This window comes from Mastigoproctus giganteus, chromosome 14, assembly GCF_048544385.1.
Source record: "Mastigoproctus giganteus isolate SK-2022 chromosome 14, ASM4854438v1, whole genome shotgun sequence".
In the NCBI taxonomy this organism is placed as follows: Eukaryota; Metazoa; Arthropoda; class Arachnida; order Uropygi; family Thelyphonidae; genus Mastigoproctus; species Mastigoproctus giganteus.
The window spans coordinates 93355229-93381777 of NC_143588.1; the positions used below are offsets into that span (position 1 = coordinate 93355229).

The 26549-nt window shown below is 35.0% G+C and overlaps 2 protein-coding genes across 2 annotated transcripts in view; one reads left to right on the top strand and one right to left on the bottom strand.

Annotated features, from left to right (window-relative positions):
- LOC150075374 (TATA box-binding protein-like 1) overlaps nucleotides 1–14334 on the top strand; it is an 81400-nt gene extending 67066 nt beyond the window's left edge. The window contains exons 4-5 of the mRNA XM_090388239.1: nucleotides 9282–9376; nucleotides 13807–14334. Coding sequence (XP_090244365.1) covers nucleotides 9282–9376; nucleotides 13807–14045 — 334 coding nt within the window. The 3' untranslated portion in view covers nucleotides 14046–14334. The remainder of the gene's footprint in view (nucleotides 1–9281; nucleotides 9377–13806) is intronic.
- Nucleotides 14335–18229: 3895 nt separating this feature from the next.
- LOC150075375 (serine/threonine-protein phosphatase CPPED1-like) overlaps nucleotides 18230–26549 on the bottom strand; it is a 52386-nt gene continuing 44066 nt past the window's right edge. Inside the window, exons 5-6 of the mRNA XM_090388466.1 lie at nucleotides 19685–19877; nucleotides 18230–18432 (exon numbers count right to left, since the gene is read on the bottom strand). Of these exons, the coding sequence (XP_090244592.1) occupies nucleotides 18230–18432; nucleotides 19685–19877 (396 nt within the window). The remainder of the gene's footprint in view (nucleotides 18433–19684; nucleotides 19878–26549) is intronic.

The window sequence follows — 26549 nt, forward strand, 5'->3', positions numbered from 1 at the left end:
GCTCTTACACTACACGACCAAAAGTATTTGTACACCCCTCTGTAAATATTGTGTACTGTCAGTAATAGCAGAACTTATTATTTAGATTTATTTAGGAGCGAAAACTTAGAAGTTTCACTATACTCTTTATTTTCATCCCTACATTTTCAAAAGGTAGGCATGTGATTATTAATACATCAACCATCCGTGGAAAGCTGCACAGCTTTGGGTTCAGTGATAGGGCAGCTATGTATAAGCCTAATCTCGGGGTCACCAGTGTGATACAGCATTTGAAGTGGTGTCGCTGCCAATATTTATGGACTCGAGGAGAATAGAAGAAGGTACTCTGGAATGACAAATCTCACTACACACAGTATTTTGTTCTGGTGGATGTGTTTGGGTGTGGAGATTACCGACAGTGCTTTGAAAATGCTTCATGTCATACACAGCAAAGGACGTACAGAACTGGTTTGTGGACAGTGACATTGGACTGGCCAGCTGTATGGTCCATTGAAGACCCATGGGATGAATTAGAATTCCAGATTAAGCTGCAGCCAAAATAAACTTCTTTCAAACTGGCTTCAGCAGTCACTTTGCAGGAAAATGGAAGCAAATTCTGACTGATATCTACTAGAAGTTGATAGAAAGTATTGGGTCTCAGGGTGGCCCAATTCTGTATTAGATATTTAATTAAGTTGTTTTTAAAACTGCGTGCATGTACAGTGACTGAATGAGGAATGAAACAAATCTTAGTGGTGAATGGATGTGAACAATGAATTTGAATTTACTACATAAGGTGTTACTTTTAATCACACTAACATCTACTGAGAGGGATTGGATATTCTCAACAGGTAATTTTATCACAAAAATTTGAAGTAGACTTTCAGATGAATCTGTCAATATCCTTATATTTTTGGAGATTTTTCTCAAATTTTATATTTAATGTTCTTTGATAATTTTGTATGAAAAATCATCAGATGTGATATTTAATGTTGTAATTATTATTTGCAAAATTAATTATATAATTAAAAAAGTTGTTACATTAAGCCTTTGATGGAGAATTGTCACTACCCCCCCCCCCCCCGAAGGTGGAAAGAAAAATCTGTTTTTGTTTTTTTTTTATGAAAACCCCCAATATAAAATATATTACGAGGGTAATTCAAAAATGCTACACTTGACCATTGTAGCCCAAGAGACATTTATTGAGGTATGTAACATTATGCAATAGAAAGTGCATACCTTGCACTACTTTTCCACATAGTCACAGAGTTGGTGTAAACACTTCTCAGAACGTGTGACTAAACCTTCAATTCCCTGATGATAGAAATCCACTCCTTGGTCATTCAGCCACCGTCGAACTGCTGTTTACACCTGCTCATCGTTTGCAAATCGTTGTTCCCCCTAGATGTTCTTTCAGCTTGCCGAAGATGTGATGGTCACAAAGCTAAAGATTGGGACTGTATGGCAGATGTTGCCATACCTCCCATCCAAAACTTTGGAGAAAGTGTTGTGCTGTGCATGCATTGTGTTGTCCTGAATGAACAACCCCTTTGCTTAACTTTCCAGGCCCCTTATTTTTCATGGCTGTTCGCAAAGACCGTAATGTTTGGCAGTATGAGGTATCATTAATTGTTGTGCCTTTTGCCATAAATTCCATGTCAACAACTCCTTCACAGTTGAAAAACAGTGGACATGATCTTTCCTACTGATGGTGCAACTTTGAATTTCTTCTGCACAAGCGATGTTGTGTGTCTCCATTCCATAGACACTCTTAGTTTCTGGGATGAAATGGTGCACCCACGTTTCATCACCAGTGATAATGTGGTGTAAGAAGTCATGGCCTTCCACAGAATAGTGTGAAAGAAGGCTGGAGAAGACAAAAAACATTGGCCTTTGTGTTCATCTGTCAGTGAACGAAGAACCCATCATGCACAAATTTGCGATAAGATGTTCACAGGTGATGGAATGAATACTGCCTATCAAAATATCCAACTCTTTTGCCATTTCTGTGACTGTCAGTCTTCGATTATTGCGAATCATTTCATCAACCTGCATCATGTTGTCAACATTGGTGACCTTCCTTTTCAATCAGCATCCATCAGTTCTGTGCAACCACTTTCAAACTGCTGGCACCACTTCACTATGGCTGGAAACTGAAGAATTAGAAACAAGCCAATTACGATATGCAACATTCTTCTCTTGAACAGCCTTAGCACATTTATTGGAAAACCAAGGTTTAGATAAAGGACGAGATTTTAAAGTGGAGTGTGGGATAAAGGATTCCATTCCTGCAAGAATAATTTCACTGACACGATCTGAGCAAACATTGACATCAGAAGTTTTGAAACAGTAATACGATCAAGGAAAAGAAGAAAAGAAATCTCGCAGGTCATCTCATTTTGCATTCTTGTAATGCCAAACAATATGAGGTTGGGAATATCCATGAGATGAAGGCTTCGTTGGAGAAGAGACAATCACCAAGTTGTGATCTGAGGTGCCTGAAGGACCTCTCACTTCGACCGTGTACTTAGAAAGGTTGTTTGTGAGAAAAAGATCAAGCGTGTTGGCTGTATGATTAGAATTGTCTGGTATTCCTGTAGGTAAATGAACAATCTGTGCAAGGTCATTAGTAATTGCAAAAGCCTCAGCATCTCGACCAGCTTGGTCGGTATGACTAGAAAACGAAAGCCAGCTAGAGTTGTGAACATTAAAATCACCAAGGAAAATTACCTCACTGTTAGGAAAGTTGGACTGGAGAAAGTTAAGTTGCAAAGAGAGGAAGTCAAAAAGCTCCAAGTGATTAGTGGAGTTGGGAGAACGGTAGAGACGACAGATGAATTTTACACAATGAGGTAGAGAGATTGTAAGCCAGAGAAGATCAAAGAGAGGAGATTCCAAATTGCCAAGTCTCTGACAGGAAATATTAGAACGGACATATGCACAAGTACCACCTTTGAGGCGAAAGGAATCGTACAGCGAATAATTTGGGCATCTGAGATGAGCAGTAGTTGAATCAACCGATAACTGAGATTCTGTCAGAAAAAGTACATGGGGTTTGGCAGACTGCAAGTGGAAATGGACATCGTTAAGATTAGAATTGAGACCACGTATATATGTGAAATGAATTAGGAAGTGCTTGGGAGGTTTAGATCTTTTCACAGATAAGCTTGCTCTATTAGTTTGACAATTCATGGCGTATTCAATAGTAAGAAAAAGTGGGTGGGACATGCTGTATGAAGTAATGAAATTTTGGGATATGCCGTACACATGGTAAGAATATACCCAGATCCTTGACATAACGTGGCCTTGACAATGCTCCCCGCATACACACTACTCGGACTCCCTCCAGTCACTATCTGGCAGAGTAGAGGTAGCAAGATTATACACTAGCTGATCTGGAAGTCTCCTAGAGAGTTATCAATAGGTTCGGTCCGGTGTACTAGCTAGCGGCCGGCATGCGAACACCGTTTTAGAGCTGTACCCTCGAATTGTAAGGAATATTGGATCTCACTACAATGTTCATCATAACCTCAAAAGTCATCGATCATACTGCATGATGGAAGAGATAGGGAAGGGTTGACCAGAACTTAGCTCTAGAGACTAAACATGGGTTCCACCACTTCAAGCCTCCAGTAAGCAAAGTGGTGGTATTGCACCGGTTAATGAGAGTCATCTACCACCTAGTACTGCCTTGTAACATAGAGGGGCGGCATTCCTCCATGTGGTGTGTGCGCCACACCTCGACCCCTGCTTACATTGGTTCACACCTGGGTGGTCATCCACCATGTACTTGTGCATGGAGGTTATACCCAGGATTACTAACAGTCCCACTATCATGAAGGTGCAAGCAGAGGATTTGGCTGTCACAGACTGTCCGGACTTCGCCGAAATTGGGTCCACTTGACTTGAGTGTCACCCGAATATCAGTTCCATCAGAATATCAGTTTTAGACTCCCAGGTAGCAAGTGCAGCTTGTCTAGCATATGTGAGAGAATGTCTGTGACAACCTCATACTGTACTCCTTTTATAATGAAATAAACTTATAAATTAAAAATAATAATAAGTTTAAGTAACTTAAACTCAAATTACGTGGCACCCCTGAAATGTTGTTACAGAACCCCGGTTGAAAACCACTGATTTATAGCCTTCATCAATTATGAAAAAGCATTTGACTCAATCACAAAATAAGCAATAATCCACCAAGGTGTAGGCAGAGCTTACAATGATATTCTCCAATCAATATATGAAAATGTGACTGCATCAATATGGGTCAACAATGATAAAGTTCAGATCAACATAGAAAAAGCCATTCAACAAGGAGACACAATCTCCCTGAAACTATTTTCTGCTTGTTTAGAAGAAATTTTTATGCAAACTAAATTGGGATAATAAAGGATTCGAGGTAAATGGGGATTACCTGAATCACTTATGATTTGCAGATGATGTCATTCTCTTTGCCAGAAGAACTGCAGAATAAAAGCAAGTTAGATTTGAAGGCAAATATAAAAAAAAAATGCAGGCTATGTTCAACAAATTTACAAGACCAAAGATAATCATGGCTGACGGACAAGTGGAAAGGTATATTTATCTTGGACAAGAAATTTCAACAGATTGAAACATCATGACGGAAATTGAACAGTGCATAAAATTGTGATGGCAAACATTTGGAAAGCTTGATATAGTATTAAAGGCAAACTTGCCACTGTCTCAAACAAAAAGTTTTTGAACAGTCTATCCTCCCTGTCCTAACATATGGTGGTGAAACTTGGACATTGAATGCCAAAGCTTTACAAAGACTGAAGGTCATCACACAAAGAAGTGTGGATCACCGAATTTTGAACATAACCAAGAGACTGAAAAACACATGCACGGATTTGCCAACAAACCAAGGTCTGTGACGTCATTGAAAGAACAAAGTGCTTAAAGTAGAAATAGCAACAAAGCACAAGACCACAATTGTTGTAAATGTGTTGAGGAGGCCTTCATCCTTCAGTGGATCAACAATGGCTGAAGATGTTGATGATGATATAAAAATTAGAAACTGGAAAGTAACATAAAAGTATGTAACAGTACCTTTTTTTTTTTAATTGCTTGCTAACATTAAACAAACAAGGGGAGACTCAACTAACATGATGCTTCATCTGTTTGACAAAATGCAGTTCTACTGAAGCAAAAGTACATTTTTGATATTTAGCCACAGACACAAAACCTGGTTGATGCTACTGGTTCTAAGTAAAAATAGATAACTGAAAAAACAATGATATTAAATGTGCTAAACGTAAGACACTTTGGAAACAATGTTCCTTCATCAGCTTGAAAGATAGTATGGCATACAACAATTTAAATAGAAGAGCAAAAATAATTATGCATATGTCCAACACATGTCTACCCTTCTATTTAAGTGCTATGCCATGCTGTTCTGACAACCTTATAAGTTTACGAGCTTATAAGCTCGTAAACTTATAAGGTTTACGAGCTTATAAGTATACGAGGAGCAGCACAAAAGTAATTTATCCCCAGGGGCTTACATCTGGTGAGTATGGGTTTGGCACACCCAGGGTCCTGAGCTGGATATCATCATTCTTATCTTTCTTGGTGATTCCCTTCTACTTCTCTCTCTCTTTGTCAGGGTAACTCGGAAATTTATTTTAGCTTGTGCAGCATAAGCCTAAGGCTTCCTTGCACTATATGGCTAGTAATAATAATAATACAGTCAGTCCTTGTATAATACGTATTTACACTACACAAATTCGATCATACACAATTTATAAATAGGGGAACGATATCATATATATAACAAGAACTAAATTCGCTTATGCACGATTCGCCTTTGTGTTTATAAGAAATGGCAGTCAGACGCGGAATAACACCCAACTGAACGCAACACAATAGGAGTGAAGAAAAGATTCTGAAAATGTATTTGTGTTTTTTATATCAGTGAAGGGGAAACACATTTCGCCATAATAGCTTAAAAACCCACACAATTCCAGCAATCGGTATAATCGCAAATGCAATCAGATCGAATTTACTACCCGTTTATAGCAGATTCCACTAGCAGGAACGCAACTGGAAATTGTTTTTGTTTTATGGTAGTAACTCCCAGAAATGTGCTTTAGTAAAATGTGAGGTAGAGTTGTCTCTGCCTTTACGGTGTTGTTTATTCAGTTGCTACACACTCACAGCTTTGTTTATGTGTATCAAGTGTGCTTCCTCATTTTGTAATTGTGCTTTATTCCCTAAAAATGAGTAAAATACTTAAAAGGAAGCATTGGTGACACTACAGATTCAGAGAGAAAAAGAAAAGCAATATCAATAAACAGAGGCGGACTGGGTCAAAAATTCACACCGGCCTCCGGCCCACCGGGGGTTTTCCCGGTAAGGCTTATGGCCAGTCCGCCTCTGTCGATAGAGAAAAAAATATGAAATTGTGAAACTCTTTGAGCGAAATGAAAGACCATGTGATATTACACATGCTACAGGAGGCCTAAATGAAGCAATGCCAAGAATTAGAAAGAATGCAGAGAAAATAAAAACAACTTTCATAGCAGGAACAACTCAAAGTGTAATTAAAATCCATTAGATCAAGGCACAAATAATTGGAAGAGATGGAACGGCTGTCATCTGTTTGGATAGAAAATCAAACAAAAAACAAGTTTGCTTACGATAGAAGCAAAAGCATTAGCAATATTTTATTACGTAATAGTCATAATAAAATACGTAAGTATTTTATTACAATTATTTATTGTGTTTGGTAATGTTTTGGTTACAAATGTGTGTTCAATCTTGGGTGGTCAGCACATAACCCCATTTTTCCCATAGAGCCTGTTGTTTATATTGAACGATTTTGCATTGCACGAGGGTTTCCAGAAACACAACTATCATGCTATACGAGGACTGACTGTACCTCCTGTTTTTTTCCTCGGAAAATTTAATTCCTACAACTATGTTGTTATTTTTCTACAAAGTCACCATAATTTTCTATGCACTTCTGCCATACAGTCAAACGCTGTATTCCAATTCTATAAAAGTCCATAATTTTTATCCAGTGTTCACAGCATTGTGAACACTGTGCTTGAGCTGATAGTCTGCAAAATGGATTCCATGTAGTGCATCTTTCAGTAGGCCGAAGAGGTGATAGTCAGAATGTGCAATATCTGGGATACGAGAGGAGTGAGGAAGAACAGTGTACCCTAGTTTTGCAATAGCCTCCATCGTGCGTTGTCTTGAAGAAAATGGACCTCGTTAAGGTTTTTGTCCAGTCGAACTCTAAAGATGCAAGCTTTCAATGTTTCCATGTATCAATCTGAGTTGATTATGGTTCCACACTCAAAGTATTCCATAAGCAAGACCCCATCTTTATCTCAAAACACTGTCACCATGACTTTACTGACAGAAGGCTGTCTTTTGAACTTCTTGTGCATGAATTTTGATGGTGCTGCTCCATAGACTGTCTCTTCGTTTCAGGGTCATAACGGTGGACCCAGGTTTCTTCACCTGTGACTATGCATGAAAGAAAAACCTCTCCTTCACTCTTGTAGCACAGGAGAAGTTCTGTACAGATGACTTTCTGGGCTGCTTTGTGCTCATCTGTTAGAATTTTCAGGACCCAATGGGCACAATCCTTATGATGGTTATCACAGCAGGGAAACCTGCTGTGATAACCATCATAAAAGAACTACTCAGTGACACGCGAAATGATCTACGGTGCCACATTTGAAAGCAAAAAATTAGGAGGCGTTACTTTTGTACTGGTCCTCATATTTTAGTGCTTTTAATACTATTTCAGTTTTATCTATTTTTAACTTTCTTTATCTATGTACAAAGGGTACTAGGAAAGTTTTGCAATATGACGCAACAATGAATCACAGGAAGCTGCTTGTTGCTGCATGTTGAGACATGTTCATACGTGCATAGTAGCCGCCGCGCCAAGTCGATGGGCTCAGTTATTCATTAGTAGTGAGAGTGTAAAGTGCTTGCGATGGCATCGTGGTCACGAAATGAGATAAGGACAGTTTTGCGGTATAATTTCGTGCGTGGTTTAACCATAGACCAGTGCTTAGAAGAAATGACTATTGCACTAGATGATGATTGTCCACATCGTACAACGATATTCAGGTGGTATAGAGAATTCCAAAGGGGAAATTTCACTCTGGAGGATTCTGAGAGGCCGGGAAGGCCACGAACATCAGTTATGGAGGAAAACGTTACTGCTGTGAGGAAAATGCTTGACGAAAACAGGCGAGTGACCTACCAACAGATAGAGGATACTTTGGGCCTAAATGCACCAGCAATTCGTTCGATTCTGCAAGATCATTTGCACGTGAAGAAACTTTGTTCTCTCTGGGTGCCGCATCAACTGACTGAAGAGCAGATGACACGACGTGTGACTTGGTGCCGGGAGATGTTAAAAAAGTTTGATAAGGGACAATCTCGGTATGTGAACAACATCGTGACAGGTGACGAGACTTGGCTGTACTATTACGATCTGCCAACCAAGGCTCAAAACAAAGTTTGGGTCTTTGATGATGACGACACACCCGTAATTGTCAGAAAATCCCGATCTGTAAAGAAGAAAATGATAGTTGTATTTTTCAAATCGAGTGGAATTGTGGAACGTGTCGTTTTGGACACACAGAAGACAGTCACAGCTAAGTGGTATACTGAACAATGCCTGCATAAAGTCATTGGATCTATGAAGAACCTGCGGCCAAAGTCAAGAATGGACACCTGGTACCTCCATCACGATAATGCTCCAGCTAACCGCGCCAAAGCCTGCACCGAATATTTGACCACGACAGGACTGAAACTTCTCGAGCACCCTCCCTACAGTTCAGACCTTGCTCCCTGCGACTTTGCACTGTTCCCGCATGTGAAAAATGAAGCTAAAAGGGAGGCGGTTTTCCAGTGATGAGGACCTTCTACGGGCTTGGGACAACGAGTGTGCTTTACCCCCTAGTGAAACTTGGCAGAACTGGTTTAAAGATTGGTTTCGGAGGATGGAGAGGTGTATTGAATGTAGAGGAAATTACTTTGAAAAAATTAAATAAACAAAGCTGTATTGCAAAACTTTCCTAGTACCCTTTGTATATTTGCTATATTAATTGTTACTTGTTTATTTACTAAAATTTGATCTGCTAACTGATCAGTTGTCATAAGAACTCTTATGGTTATCTCTTTTCTTTCATTTAGCTTCCTTTTCAAAAATCAAATGAAACAGGAGATTACTTAATTCTTTCAGATTTATCTGTTGTTTTGCTATTTGACATTTTGCATGTTAACCTATGAAATTATTTATTTTTCAGTTATGAGCCTGAATTACATCCAGGAGTTACTTATAAAATTAAAGAACCAAGGGCAACTTTAAAAATATTTTCTACTGGAAGTATTACCATCACAGGTATGTATAAAGTTTTCAAATACTTTGTTTTTCATAATGCATTTGTTGGTTATTTACATTTACTTCTTGAACAGTTATATAACTGTGTTGATTAAGTATATTGTTCCCTCAATAAAGATCTTTACAAATTGAAAACAATACAAGCCTTAATTGAGACTCAAGAAGTTGTTTATTTCTCCCCCACCCCAAGGTAAGGAGGGATATTATTGAGGTTTGAATCACAGGCAAGTGATCAAGGCTTTGTTTAGGCAGTAGTGTATTGCTAAATGTATCAGTATTTATTAACAATACGAGCCATTTATAAATTCAGATTCTGTGGCCAGATTCTTAAAATACACTTTTCTTGGATCTTATGTGAATATACAAGGTGTGATCAAAAAGTTTGACTAAATTTGTATCTTGAAATTGTGGCATTGAGAATTATACTTGCCAGAGTGTGTTTGGTGACTCATTTCGACAGGACCATCTGTTGCATGGACCATCTGTTTATCTGTCTGAATTAACATGCATTGAATAGATGTTCTGCTGTATTTTAATGAGTGATTTTATTGAGCAGTGAATTTGCATCAAATTTTTTGTCTCAAATTATAAAAAAGTGCAACAGAAACCCACAAGATTAAAAACAGTTTTGGAGAAGATGCTATGCGTTATATATTAAAAAAAAAACTTTTTGGGGGTTTGCAAACCTCAAAGAGAGGGTAGCTTTGCCCATCGAAGATGATCCCTGCTCTGACTATCCTTCATCTTTTAAAAACCCATGATTCAGTCACTTTTAATTGATGTGTAACTATCTGTGAAGTTGCTGGTGAAACTGGTATTTCTTATGGGACATGCCAATCATTTTTAACACAAGATTTGGGAAATTAGGCAGCCTCAGCCAAGTTTGTGCTATATATCCTCACTGATGATTGATCACAGAGAACGGAGGGTTCTTGATGTCAAAGTCTTCACCAACATGCTCCTGCTGCTGACCCACACTTTTCCTTGCGTCATTACTGATGACAAATCATGGCTGTATGGCAGAATCAAAGGCCCACTCCTCTCAGTGGAAGATTTTGTCTCTTTCAAGAATTTCTTGCAAAGCTTTCTCAATCAGTTGTAGTCTTCCATCTGCCATACTCAAGATTTTGCTCGCTCTCTGATTTTTTTTTTGCAATGGCTGAGGAAATTATTCAAAATGTGACACTGGAAGTATTAGCAATTCCAAAAGAAGTCTATCAGAAGTTGCAGAAGCACTGGAATCAGTGAATATATGTTAAAAGAAGTTCCATCCAAATAGCCAGTAAGCTTAATCATTTTCCAAATAGTTTAATCCCCAGGCATTTTGATCGCACTTTATATTTGTTGTTATATAATACCAGCTGTTGTGGGGAGGTTAATGTAGTATGGGATTTTACTGATATAATAAAGGCTCTTTAACCCTCAAGAATGCAAATATGTATTTGGAATTTACTGATAACATTGGCATTGTGATCATGGATAATGTTTTATCATTCATGTTATCACTTTTATGAAGTGCTGTAAAAAGCAACATTTATAACCAGTGCTTTGTTTACCCGTGTGCAGTGGATGTGATTATGTAACAATTTGTGTCTGAATTTGTATCCCAATTTGTTCTTGAACTGTGACGCACTGAGTTTTTAGTTCCAACCATACAAACTGCAGCTGTTCCTTGCTGCAGTTTGTATGGTTGTTTGTGCTGGTATTCTGCGAAAGTACTGTATCTGTACTCCTACCAGTCTGTTTCACAGTAGAGCATTAATTCTTGCTTTTAATATTTTCTTTATTTTTAATAGTTTGTGTGAATTTCCTGAAACCTTATGATTGTTTTTTTATTGATAACTTTCTTGGAGGAATAATGAACAGTTAAAGTATTTTATAGTGCTTGAATTTAACATTTTCTTTCTGTCCACTTTCACCTTTTTATGAACACATTTCTGCTCTGCATCAGTAAACAACTCTGAGCAGCTTGTTTCTTCAGTTATTGTCATCAATTAAGCTGTGTCCCGGTAATAGCAGCATCCACTGTATTTTAATCTTTAAGGGTGTGTGTCAGAATGTGAGTGACTAGCTTATTGCGCTATGATCAGTACATTGCATCTATCCCTGCAAGCTTTAGAATATGCAGTACCACAAAAAATTGGTTATATTGTACTTTATTATTACATAGCCAGGTACTATATAATAAAAGTACAAATTGCCATACAGTTCTTCGAAACCCCTTGTATGAGGTAAAATAAGTTTTTCGTGTGAAATTTTGAATATTTTAGCATAGTGATAGCTGTATTATTATAGGATAAAATGTGATGACCATGGATGGCATTGCTTATGGAAGTTAATTCTTCTGATATCAATATTATTGCAGTAAAACCTCACTAATTTGGTCTTATGTAAAAAGGAACCGTCTGCAATATAATGTGTAAATATTTTTGTATATATGATTTTTACTGTGTAGGAATGAGCACAAATATGACAAACAACAAATTTTATTAAATTCTTTATATTGACTACAAAGAGCTCAAATCAAAGAATGTGAAAATATTTTAAATTATATTTTAATATCTATAAACTTGATCAGATTAGACATCCCTCCCCCATTTTGTGTTGTATTTTGTAAATAAATCTGAAATTTTTTTTTTCTTGCTGGGCAAAAGTATTGTTGTATTACCATTTCAGAATATCCTTCTTCATTTCTCTTTTGTGTGTAGAGAATTTTTTCAAATTTCTCATCAGAATTAGCAAGTTTAATAAAAAGTACCTACATGCAATTTCTAATTCTTTCTTCACTACTACAGATTTTTCCCCATGAAATGCTGTTTCTTCTTCGGTCACCATATGATATACAGCCTCATGTTCGTCTTTTGTCCACATTCCTAACCTCCCCCTAATATCTTTTCAGTACTGTTGTGCAGTACATTTTGACACTCTTCCTCTTTGATTCCAGTAAATCAGTAAAAACAGTTATTGTGAAGTCATTCCAACAAATTTTAAAATTTGTAGGAATGACTTCACAATAACTGTGTATGTTAATACTATCACAATAACTGTTAATTTATGAAAAATCTCCATTCTGTATATATAAATACATGCAAAAAAAAAAAAAAAAAATCTAGATTACAAAGGATCCAAATTAGTGAGGTTTTAACAAAACTGAATATTTAGCTATGATATGACACACTGTAGGCATCATATCAGCTCTTCACTGGGAGCCTTTGTTTTATTAGACCACATTTAGTCTATCTTCTCTAAATAAAATAAGCTGGCTTTAGATTTAAAAAAAAAAAAAAAAAATTTTCTCCCTTTGGTGGACAGTTATAGACAACCTAGTTCTCTGTGTTTAAGTTTACCAGCAAGAGTACACATATGATTTTTACTGTGTAGGAATGAGCTTTAATATATTAACTTTTGATAAGTGAGGCTGGTCAGATTTCTGATTTGAGTACAGTAAGAATCCGGCACCAGGTTCGTTAATGTGGTCTCTTTTGTTTCTGATATTCAGTAACAACATTGGTAAAAACATTGAGTTTGAAGTCTGTTAGCTGATGATACAAAGGTGAATTGTTAACAATGGTAATCCAGTTATTTTATTTCAGTGTTATAGCCTACTTCAGTTTTTCAATCTGAAAAATGGCATTTACAACACTTAACATTTGTAAATGAAAGGTCTTGCATTTGATTAGTAGTAATTCAACAATTTATTCTTTGTAGTTTGTAAAAAAACACATCTTGGACTCAAGGAACAATGGATTGTTATATGCTGTTGTGAGATCAGCTCATTGTGTTGATCATTGCTAAGCAACCTGATCCATGCTCAAATGAAATTCCATGGCAGCTTCTGCAACTTTATCAACACAGCAGTTCTGATACACAAGTTGTGTGGATGTTTATTTTATTTTATTTATTTTTTTTTTTTTAAGGAGTACAAACAGTTAAATGTCTTCTAGTGTGGTCATCACCTGCTAAATCTCATTGCTCATAGTAGTAAGAGGTAGAGAATCCTCTAAACCTGGCTCGTCATTTTCAGTTTTTCAGAAGCGGATTCCCTAACCATTAGCACAACTTGACGTTTGCGTGATGTTCCAAATTTGGCATTTTTAACACTCAGAAACTGTGATAAAATAAGTGCATCACATACACATTAAATTGAAGTGATTTACTGACCACAGTGCTGTGCAGCCAGTCTAAGAACTTCTTGACTGTACTGTCTGCTATTTGAAAATCTGTACTGGTACTGTTATTTGAAAATCTAATTTGTTTTAACCTTCAGGTGAATTTTACTTCATTCCTGTTTTGCTCAGCTATTTTATTAATTGTATAAAAATTATGAAATTCTCTGGAAAAATCAACTAAATATTTGTAGTTAATTATAAAATATCATAATTTATTAATGATAATCATATAATTGATTAAATTCTTTTCTTTTCCATTAGCTCCTAGTATAGCAAATGTACAGGCTGCAATAGAACACATATTTCCCCTTGTGTACGAATTTCGCAAAGAAAAAGAAAAAGAAAAAGAAAATGATGGAAAAGTAGATGCATACAGTGGACACTTAAAAAATAGCAAGAATAAGAAACCTAATGTATTCAACAGAGAGACTGAGTCTGATTTCTCAGAGAATGATATTTCAGATGATTATTCTGATACTGATGACCAGAGTTGGGAATGATGGTAACTTATAAGAGAGCAATTGCATCTTTAGAACTTGTTTCCCAGTTGTGAAGACTTTTAATTCAGGCTGAAGCTCAGGGTTCTGTGATGATAGATTTCATAGTAATAGCAATATTAGTAAGCTAAGTCTTTATTCAGCATCACTTTTATTTTGTGAGCAGTTTCTGTGGACCATTCACTGGTGTTGTAGGTAGATTATACAGCTCCCATCCCAAAATTTAATTACTTTGTTGTACAGCACGTATTTTAGAATTGAATACTCAATAAAAACTTATTAGTAAGTTGTACGAGCTGTTTGTTTTTCTTGATTTTATTTGTGATTCATTAGTCACAGTATAGATGATAATCCAGTGATGTGAAGAAATGAAAAGAAAATATTATATTACGAGAAATTAAACTCTTGCTTTCTAACACTTTGATTAAAATTCTCTTCTTTTTTTAAAAATAATAGCTGGTGTTTTATCACTCATTAGTTATCTGGTTTTATGCATCTTGTTTAAATTATTAATTGTAAATAATCAGTGAAAGGTTAATTTGCTTGGCTGTGCTGTAAACTCAGATCTTTCAGATCTACTGAGTGTGCAGACATATAGATCATCAGTTTATTGGAAACACCACCCAAGTATTATTTAAGACTGCCCCTCTTTTGGTCAACAGTGGTAATTTGCCCTGCTGTAAATTTTATAAACTGATAATAATATTTCTTTGGTATATTGATCCACACTAACTGTGGCATACAGTTATCACTTGGATTTTCATAAATTATATTCAAATCTGTGTAAAAGATGATCTTTTGCAATAACTTCTCAGTGTCTTGTTTGGTTTTCTTTCAACAGAAAATTAAGACTTTTGATACCAGGAAGTCTTCTGGTACTAATGATGTTGCACTAGTTGTTCTTAGAACTCACTTCAGGGCAATTTTTAGCCTTTTTTTTTCTCTCATTACCTTTTTAATGTTTTTCCTATAACAATTTTCCACATCTGGCTCATTTAAAAAAAAAAAAAAAAAAAAAAGACATCTTTCCATAGAGTTATTGTCCTAATGCCCTAAATAATGTCCTAAATTTTAAACCGTTCTAGAGTAATGGAGAAAACCAATGTCAACTTTTACGTTGCTTTGAAATTCGGTTACTCTTAACACTTGATCAGGTTTGAACATAAAAAAAACCTAAACTAACCAAATACCTGTGTTGTGATCTCTCTTGGATTTGGACAATCAGTTTTCTTTCTGGCTACTTACCACATGCAATGGTGGCTGTGCTCTAATTAGAGGTGGCCTTCTAATTTCTTGAACAGTTGCTGTTTCACAGATTCTTTTTCTTCTGTATAGTTATCCCAAATGTCTTGACTCGCAGGAAAAAAAATACATTTCTAATGTTTGGTTTTGCTATTTATAGAAATAAGATCCTGATCTGGGTTTTTCTGAAAACCTGTAATAGCAGTTCTACTTTCTCTTGATTAGGGAGAACCACAAGGACTTGTATTTTCTGAAATAGTAAACACTGATAAGAATATTTAACTTGAAGAATGTAATGCATTTTTTAATGCAGGTTAATTTTTTTTTAAACCAATTTTTCACCGTAAGAACAGCGATCTTCAGTGGATGAGGAAACAAAGCCAATTTTTGTAGTAAAATTCAATCCTATCATACCTATGAGATTTCTACCCACATCTGTCACATTAGTTTCCAGAAATAGTCCCCTGTGAATCTAAAATTGTTTCACAAATTGAATAAGGCAGTGCATGACAGACTTAAATATTAACAAATAGATGTTTAACACAGCACATGCATATTTATAAAAAATAAATCTGCCTGAGATTATAAAAAAAAAATTTTTTTTTTTTTTTTTTTTTTTTTTACATATTCTCTTCCCCCCACCCCAAGTAGCCTCTGTAACATTCTATAATTGCTACCATTCAGCTTTGGCAAACTCATTATTCCAGACCAACAAAGCCTCTATATACCCACCCTTGTGCTAGAGATGGAACTCCTTCACATATTACAATTCATGTGCTACAATATCTTGACACATATTTTGATAAGGAGAAGATTCTTTATTTGCAGTCTTCTTAAGAAGTGATCCATTGAAAAATCAATGTCAAAATTACACCCAGAGATATTGTAATAATTACTGTATTTCAGTATTCCTTATTTTAAAGAAGTTCATTTCTTTAAAATAAGGACAAAAACAGTATTTTTATTTATTCATTTTACTTTTCACAATATGCCTATAGGGTGGGACATCCCTAAAACCACACATCCTCACTGGATAACCCAGCTCTAGGTCATATACCTGATAATTTTGAACTTTTTCTGTACTATTTTTCAGTGCAGATACTGAAATAGTTTGAAAAATAATATTGCTGCATTATTTTTGTGTAGCCAGAAAACACAATGCAACCTAGTGTTGATTTCTCAAACGACTTTTTTTTGGTGATGACTTAATTTTTTTTCATTTCTAAAAATTAAACATGCCAAATTAAAAGTAGCAGTTCAGAGCTTGCACAAAGGCAGCAAAAAGAATAGGAATGACCCCTATAGGTTAATAAATAGTCATCTCTAATGGATAGAGACAAAATACAGGTGCACAAACCTGTATTTCAAATCCTATTGCATAAGTAATGCTCTACTGAATGATTAAATGATTTAATTTCCAGAGAGAAAATATTTTTAGTTTTTTTATTTATACAATTTATCAAAATTTTATTTTTACAGGCACTTATAAATCATTTAAAAAAACTTATATGAAATTTTGGGTGAAAGAGCATGTGTATTCATATGATTTTATTTTTCAATGTAACCACACAAACTGAAATCCAGTTGGGTTCATAGTTGTTGTTGTTTGTTATTTGGTTTTAAGAGCATTAGCAACTAAGGCCATATTGCTCCGGGGATATGCGATGGTGATTCCCTGACCTTTCCGCATCCTCCGTATTTGGTGGTGACGGGCTCGAACCCCGGTTTAATCAAGAAGCATGTGCTACGCACTGCTGCTCCTTCCCACCTGGCTACGGAGGTGCCTTGGGTTCATAGTGGCCCAAAACATGTTCTCACAATTATGAGGTTTTATAGCAGACAGTTCTGATCAACAAAAAATTTCCAAAACAGTAATTTCGTGAAACAGTATTTCATTTTTGATTTAGTCTTCATTTTCTCGGTGAGCAGTATGACGATGTATGTGTAAAAAAAACTAATAATACATCACTTGGCCACAAAAAAATGTTACCCAAAAGTCTTGGTGCCTAGGAGTACCAGGTCTTAATCTGACACTGAAAATAACCCAAGAATGGAAGGAACTTTCACAGAAATCTGTTGTTATCCAAGTCTCAGGTTGCATAGTTTTGATTTTCCCAGAAAGTTCAACTTTTCATCAAGCAAAGCAGGCAAATGAACCACAGAGTACATGTGATTTACATTCAGAGTATACCGATCTGTCATGGCCTTGGCATGAATTCATTGTAAATTAAGAAATTCATCTTTTACTGAATCAGAATTAATATTCTGCAAAACATTATCGATTTTTGCCTCATCAGTAGAACAAAATCATTATCCTCCTGAGTAACAGCCTACATGGCATTAAGTGGTACAGTATATATAATAATAAAGACAAATCTGTATACAAACACTGCCTCCAACTTTGTTGAACACTGCTCCTAAAGTATTTAGCAGTGGCAATAGCAAACTAACATGAATTATGTCATTTGAGTTACAAATGATGTAATTTGCTGCAATAAAGGTGAGTTTTTTGTTTGTTTTATTGATTCTTTGTTTCCATATTTTCATTATTTTTCTGTAATGTAATTATAGAACATTCATTGCTAAACTCGGATCCAAATTTATTAGGAAAAGTAATGAGCAGTTGTTATTCATTATGTAGATGCTGTCATCTATTTGTGTGACCTTAAACTTCATTTTGAGTTTATGTGGATCTACACTATGTACAGAAGAACATAACAAATAAGAACTACTAAACAATCAGATTTTTAACTAAATGCAGTATATTTTAATCTCCTCTTGCAATTGCCTTTCATAGCTTAACAGGAAAAAAAATAACCAGGCACAATGTAAATAGGCCATTTAACTTTACAAAATATGATATATTCTCTTATATTACATCTTGAAGAAAACAAATTATACATTTTATAATACAACAATAGTAACAGATATTGTCTTACTCAAAATTATGATAATTTAATAGTTTCTGGAATATCATCAAGAGCATAATAATTATGCCTTATATTATCTTCAAGAACTTTTACCACTCTAAGTCCAGATTTATCATTTCCTAGTTGGGCTGATACAGCTGATGTAACTACCAACTCCATATCCCCAGCATATCCTCCTGCATTACGATGATAATGACCACAAAAAATGGTTTTCACACCTAAAAAAAAGGACAATTATTTTCTCTCCAATAAATGGCAAAAGTGAGTTCTATAATTATTTGTAATAAGACACTTTTTTTTTAAGTATGGGCATAGATTTTTTTTAAAGTAAATTTTATAAAGCTGGAAAAAAGATAGCCTTTTACTATATCTTAAGTACTGCCAATAAACAATTAACAGTGGATTATTGTTAATCTATAACTAGTTGAGCTAGTGCGTGCTTTTTTGAAGATCCCATGTGTACCCAGAAAAATTAACCCCATTTATAAACTTAAATTTTTCAATTTTTGATGCCACCTTTATCTTCATTCTACTATGAACACAACTGAAAACTCGATTTTTTTTATATTAAAAACATTAATATTTTAATTATTTTTTAAAACAAAGCCCCCTCTGCTGCATTATACATGTTTTTTATCATTGTCCTGACTGATGGCAAGCAAAAAATGTAAATCAAAAAACTTCCATACCTAAACAACTATATGCTAGCCAGACTCTTCCATGACATGAACTCAGAGAATTGTGTGGGGTCTTAAAAAATCCTGCATGAATTGGCTCTGGGTTAATTACATAATTCAACAAATTTCAAATCTGTGCAAATGGCATGCACTAACTTGTAATATGTTCTCCTAACATTGACTTTAAGTCATCCCTCCTACACCCTTTCTACTCCTGTTTTTTCCTATGATCAGTAAGCAATGCTTGTCCTCCAATCCCTAAAACTGCCAAATGTAAAATTTTGTGTCTCAGTTTGGAATTAAAGTTATGCTAAGCAAAAGGTATCATAGGAACTGACCATTAAAATTAATCAGTAACACAATTCCCTGTTTTAAAAACAAAGAAAACTACTAAACTAACATTTTCATCTCTACCTGCCTTTCAGACTTGATAAGCATCCCAAAGTGAGTCAGAAATATCTCTAAATAAGCAATTGGCTTAGTTATATTGAACATTCTGGATGTATTTCCAACTCAATAAAGAAACTTTTTAAAATATGGAGTTAAGTGTTACTAATTTAGTCTAATTTTAATATAATATAATTACCAAAACCTTACCACCTTCACAAATATCTCTTCTCAGAGGTCTTGGCATGCAAATATTCTTTATTCATATAAAGAATACATATATTCTTTATATAAATAATATATATAAAAGAGACCTATCAAACCCTGTCCTCTAACTTGTATATGGATTGACAGTCTAAATGCAAAATTGTTTTTCTCTTAAGTAAAAAATTTCAACTTGGTTTACCTGCAGCTTGAAACTTTTTAAGCATTTCTTCCCGAACTCCGGGATCTATGTTAAAGTAATCCTTGTCTTCTTGGGGATGATTCAGAAACCATGGGATATGCTGAAAGATAACTACATATTTGTAGTTTCCAGTTTTAGCCTCTTCTAATTGCTTGTCCAACCATATTTCATGTTCTTTGGCTAAATCCTTCACCTATTAGAAAACAAATTCACATAAAATTCCACATGTGAAAACATAACAATGAAGTATGAGTGATGTAAAAGAGAGACTTCTGTTCAAGGTAAAGCAACATACGGTTAACAAGAATTACCCTCACATACTGTAATAACAAAAGCAAAAAACTGTTCACCTCTCACAATAGTTCTGAAGTCCCCCAAGTGATCTTAAATGATCATACCAAACCACTGCCATGGTGGCAGACCTGGTATGGTTGTGTTTCTATTCTTTTAAAAATAATCTTTTAAAATAATTTCTTAAAAAATATTTAATAAAATAAAGCTTTATATTACTGTTATATTTATCTACAATGTATAAAGATGCAAAACATTCCAGTGGCTCTAAAACTATTTCACTCAAAAAAAAAAAAAAAAAAAAACTGAATTTTCCTTGGTTCTGCCAAAAACACTAGTCTGGTACAATCCTCAAGAAAAACATTGCATTGGTAGAGCTTAATATAGAATATCAATAAGTTAAGAACTATCTTGTCCTTTGCATTGTGGCAGCAGGCTTTGAATTAAAGATGATTGAGATGATCCTCAACTTACTGAATTTATAAGGTCATACAATTTCTAATATGTACTTTATATATGACAACTTGCCTAGAACAGTAAGTTGAAATGCAGTGTACAGGTGACCCCACTTAATGCTGATAATTTGTTCTGGAAAAAACAGAGCACTAAGTGAGCATGGCATTCCCATAAGGTAACATGTATTTGTGAGTTGCGGTCAGTGCCACAGGATATTTCCTAATCAATAATAAACAGTAGTGAAAAGATGCACAAATGTTGGTCAAAATATTTAATATTCAAATATTTGTACATATAAAATATCCTGCATTACAGGATATTTTATATGTACAAGCTTGTATATATAATTATGTGGTAACTACTTACGTATCAAAATTAAACTTAAAATTCCAATTAAAATCATTAATTTAATTGATGAATTTAATCATGAAAAATGTGTCGATTTTGGCCCTCTTCCTGGTAAACTAAAAGGATTTTAATTTAAAATCCCCTGCAGCATTACCACCCAACAATAAAGTCAACCAATCCTTCGCCGCTTTGAAATCTGGCATGTTTTTTGATTCTTTCACTATGAAACTTCTTTTAGGCATTCGTTTCCAAAAAAGTCCTGCTTCATCTATGTTAAAAACTTGAAGTATAACACATAATATCCCTCTTCAATAAGTTTAACAAGTTCTTTTTTGAAAGTTTCGGCTCCTTGATTTGCACTTGTGGTTTCTCCCTGGATTTTAAATCTATTCAACCAGCCCTTACTAATTTTAAATGGTTCCACATTTTTTTTTTAGGTGAGCTTTCTTCAGATCATCATATACGCTAATTTTTTTTTTTATAATATTTAACTTAACTGAATTCTGTGTTGGATATTATCTTCAATAAATATAGTTAGTCTCTCCATTTCAATCCTAATAGCCAGCCTAGCCTTAGTTGCTTGCAGTGGAACAGCTGTCTTTCCTGCTGCTAAAATTAATTTTTTATTTTTATAATTGTTCTTACAGTTCAATGTGCCAGTCCTAAATTATGGCACACATCTGCTTGTCGTTGACCGGAATCAATTTGCTTCAAAAACGTCTAATTTAATTTTCAAATTCAGTCTTTTTCTTAACACTTGTAGTCTTCATACTGTATTCAGATGTTACTTTTTCATTCTTATCCTCCATTATTAACTCTTTGAATATGTAACTGCATTGGTTGCATTAATTATGATACAATGTTTGAGTAAACTGTTCATTACGCACGATGTCTAAATTCGGATAAATGCACATAATGCAAATATTACAAGCAATATACTTGATCATTTTTTAAAATGTTGATCTCAGAACTACATAAGTCACTGGACTGCAATTAAATTAGCGTGCGAGAAAATTTCACTGAACATGGGAAGATATCTCAAGTCAGTGTGGGAAGTGTTTTAATGCTGTTTTGCTATTCATTTTCAAGCTATCGACTCCATCAGATGAAACGTTTTCATTAAAAATGCCAAAAATGCAATCTGTACACTAGTAAAAGAGCGTTCTAGTGGGATTTGTGACAGCGTTATAGTCAGATACCGGTATATGATATAAGAACAGCGTTATAACAAGGGCCTGCTGTATAAAGTTAGAACTTGATGTATTTAATGACTTCTCAGACCATCATATTTACTTAATAGTAGTCAGAAGTAAACCGGTTGCAAAATACATAGGATGAGATATCCTTGATTTATTAGATAAATTTAGTTTATGCTGAAGAGGAAATACTATACATCCTGATCTCCTCCCCACCTTTGCAAGTCTTGTTCAGTGGTGGTTAAAGGAAGGGGTGCATTACTGAGGTGAAAATATTACATATATTCTTACTATTAAATTATAATACTTAACTAGAACAAAACAAAGTTACTCAGAATACCTGTCTGTGCTAACCTCACCAATTTATTCAGGGTGGTTGGGTGATACAATGTACTCCTATGGGTTGCTTACACACAATGTACTCCTATGGGTTGCTTATGTGATGTACTCCTATGGGTTGCTTATGTGATGTAGCTTACACACAAGCTACATCACATTACCTGTGATGTAGCTGTGTACCCAAATTTGTGCTTCACTATCCTATAGCGTACCATTAGTGACCCATTGCAATGTTTATCTTACTTCTCTTTGGTAATGACTGATTTATTTTAACTTCTACATATTGTGGTCTCCCTGTTCTCAGTTTGAAACTACACTGCTTTTCTTGTGCTGAAGGGGAATTTTCATATATTTCTTTGCAATTCATGTTGTTGCCTCCTAAAATGTATGGGAGTGTTATGTGGTAAAGGGGGGGGGACTGGCTGAGGTAGTCTTACTCACTGAGTTTCTGTAGATACCAATAATTTCCATCATTACTTGATCTATATGCTGTTTTGGAGTGAAAGAAAAAACAAAGAATTTTGCCTGAACTGGCTATGAAGTTAATCTAATTTTTATAGAGATAAAGTTTTTTTCCACACATTTGAATCAAGCTTGTATATAACAAATATTAATGAAAACCATTTTGTTTTTGATTTATGTGTTTAATGAAGAAAATTTTATATTCAGTTAACTGAATGTTAATAAACACTATATTTTCTTTTTGTTAACCAGATATTTGATTTTTTTTTTTTTTAATTCAACATTCCAAATGTAAATTACAAAGTTAAGTTGGCTATAGATAACTTTATACAGTTAATATATTGTAGTTGTAGTGTTAACATGTACATGACAGAGTGAAGTTTGAGAAAATTCAGATATTCTTTTGCACCTGATAATTGAAGATAAACTGTAGGGCACATTTTAATGCACAAAATGTTCTTTAATATGTTAGAAAGAGCAAGAGAAACCAATGACAGAGAAATAGTAATGATCTAGGATTTAAATAGCAGAGTGAAAAGTAAGAATTACATCTAGAAAGACAGAAGAATTTCAAAATCAAGTCAAAAAGTTATCAGAATTTTGGCAAACCATGTACCACAAATTACAAGCATATATTCAATATAAAGACAACCACAAGTTTAAGTAAAGGGAACATAACAGAAACAAGAAAAGCATAACTGACTATATCAATACAGAAAAGGATTTTAACCTTTTCTGAGTGTTTCCCAAATGTGTTGGTTCTCTGTAGTCAGTTTTCACATGAGTGAAGTGAGTTTCTTCATGAAATTCTGAAGTTTTATAAAAGCATTTATGTATAAAATGAAAATTGTGTACATAAATGCTTTTAAATATTAATTTCTTATTTTGATTGCCCAGAATTAGAATAAAATTTTTAAAAAAATCAAACAAAATTTTAAATAAGATCTTTTAAAATAAAAAAAAAAACCTCTGTTCCTTTTTTTGAAGCAATATCTACTACATCTATTTTTCACTTAATTCAATTTCTGAATAAAATATATATATGTTGCCTTAGTACAAAAACAAACAGTAAAAGACAAAAATTAAGAGTCGCTTGAATTCGTGAACATCCACGAAATGTAGAAACCTAGATAAAAAGTTGAAATATCAATCCTGATGCCAACATAACAAAATTTTAAGAGAACTTCAGTGTAAGCTGCAAAAGAGGATTTGGCCTATAATTACAGGAAATTCAAAATGCCACAGTAGTAATAAAAGATTTCTTAAAAATCTTTTAAGAAATTTTTGACAAGTAAAATTAATAAATCCTTATTGAAATAGAAATAAAATTGTAAGAGGGATAAGATAAATATGAAAGAAGCTTAAGAAAAATCTTGGAAAGATTAAGGGAATGACATGAAAATAGGTTAAAAAAATCAAGGCATTTAGTTAATCTTTGATCAGGTGGAAAAACCATAATTAAAATCAGCAAAAATAATAAAGAAATGTTAAAACAGAAGAGAAGAAATATTTTATAAGTATGGAGTAAATATAGTATGATGAATATCCATCCAAATGAGGGAGAAAAGATTGAATTAGAGAAATTATGGGCACCAATCCATAATTTCTCCACTTGAACATTAGTTCTAATGTTCAGGTAGAAAATACTTATTATTATTAACGCTAGTTCTAAAAATTATTAACATTAAAAAATATCAAGTTTTTAATAGAATTAAGAAGTTTTAGTAAATCAAACATATCTAATTTGAAAAATTTTGTTTTAAATTTTGTTTTATTGTTATTTACTATATAAGAACTTATATAGTAAATAACAATAATAATACATAAACACCTACCAGCTGTCTTTGCAATATCACAGTCACTAAAGATCACTTTGGTCACAAGAACTTAATTTGTTTATGGTGAAACATATACTGGGTAGTTATAAAATGAGTTTCCCTATTCAGGAGACCCTAGTGTCAAAATGGTTAGAGTTAGCGCTGTGAAAATCAGTGGGTATGTCATTTGGAGTATGGGGAAGCGATTTGTATAATTTAAAAAAATTAGTTCAAATTTCCATCACCACGGGAAAGACAGCGCTGCAGATGTGTCAAAGTTGTCATTTACTTTAAGACACTGCTTACGCAAATGACATCCTGTTAGATAAAAACAGAAAGACCACTAACAATAACCATTATGGCTCAAAAAAGGAACATGCTCTTTTACTAAAACTATTCTACCAGAATAATAATAACACTACATGAATATTGGAAACTTAAAGGTTTACATAAAGAACCTTTGATGTCAGCGGGGCTTCGAAAACTAATAATAAAGAAATTTGAAGAGACAGGGGAGTTAGGTGTAATTCCAGGCAGGGGATGACCATGTATCAGAACAGAGGTAGTGGATGAAGTGGTGGTTGCAATGGTCAGATGCGCAACACTACCAGTCAGTAGTGCTTACCACTGGTGTGTCAAGAGACTTGAACCTTCCTTGGTCTACTGTACATAAAGTGCAATGATTGTAGGCTCAAATTTTTTACTTAAATCCAGGGGAACCCTCGTAACATACCTGCTTCGGAATGAAACAACATACAAAGCCCTAACGAGTTATGCACAAGCTGTCTTTACCATCAGACGGGCAAAGTTTGCTGAACTTAGAGCTGCTCAGATTGTTTGTTATTTGGAGCATTAGCAACTAAGGCCACATTGCTCCAGAATATGCGGTGGTCATTCCCTGACCCTTCTGCATCCTCCGTATTTGGTGGTGACGGGCTCAAACCCCGGTCTATTCAAGAAGTGTGTGCTACACACTGCTGCTCCTTCCCACCTGGCTACGGAGGCGCCCGAACTGCTCAGAACAACAACCCTCAAGTGCAAACAAATGGGTCGGATAGCATTTTCCCAACTGATAAAAAGAGTAAGACGAAGATTAAAATACTATGCTGGCATCATGGTTGGCACTCCTTGGAAAGCTGACTCCCAGAGAGTGCTTGGCCTTTGGCACTCACACAGTGGCGCTGCCCCTGTGACTTTTGATTCCTCTCTCCATCCCCTATTTCTCCCTACTCGGGTGGACTGCCTTCTCTATCTGTCACTTTAGCTTGTTCCTCACATTCAGACCCCCCCTTCTCTTGTTCCCCAGACTTTCTCTTCTCTTCCTTTTTTTTTTTTTTTTTTTTAACTTGGTCTTCGTCCAGGATGCTCAGGCGACCCTGGCGGAGACCAGCCAGAAAATAAAGGACAGCCTGGCTACCTCCTAGCGGTGTGTGCGGGCAACATCAGCTCCCACCAGGGGCCCTGCGGCCAAATGATATTGATATTGCCATGGGGTATGTCTTTGTGTGTGCGCAATGCAAGGAGTGTAACGAAATCAGGTAACAACTCAGCGTTGTTATGGGCCTATACGAGAGCTTGAAGGACAGGGTGGATGCCCTCGAAGGATTTAAAGTGAGGGGCCCATCAAGCTCTCAGCTGCCCACATCAACACCAGAGCTTGCACTTCGTCATCACGCAACACAGCAGCAACCCCCAAGGCAGAATGCGCTGGTCCCACAGGAACTAGTAGTTGTTGGTGACTATTGTCAGGGATTTTAAACACACACACCAACCGTTTATGACTGATTGAATAATGAAATAAAATAAAATAAAATGATAGAAAAGACTGTAAAATAATATTTACAAAAAAACTAAACTATAACAAAAATAAATAAGTAAATAAGTTAAAATGCATTAAAATATAAATATAAAAGCGATAAAGAGATAAAAAACACTTAGAGCTTTCGGAGGTGTCTA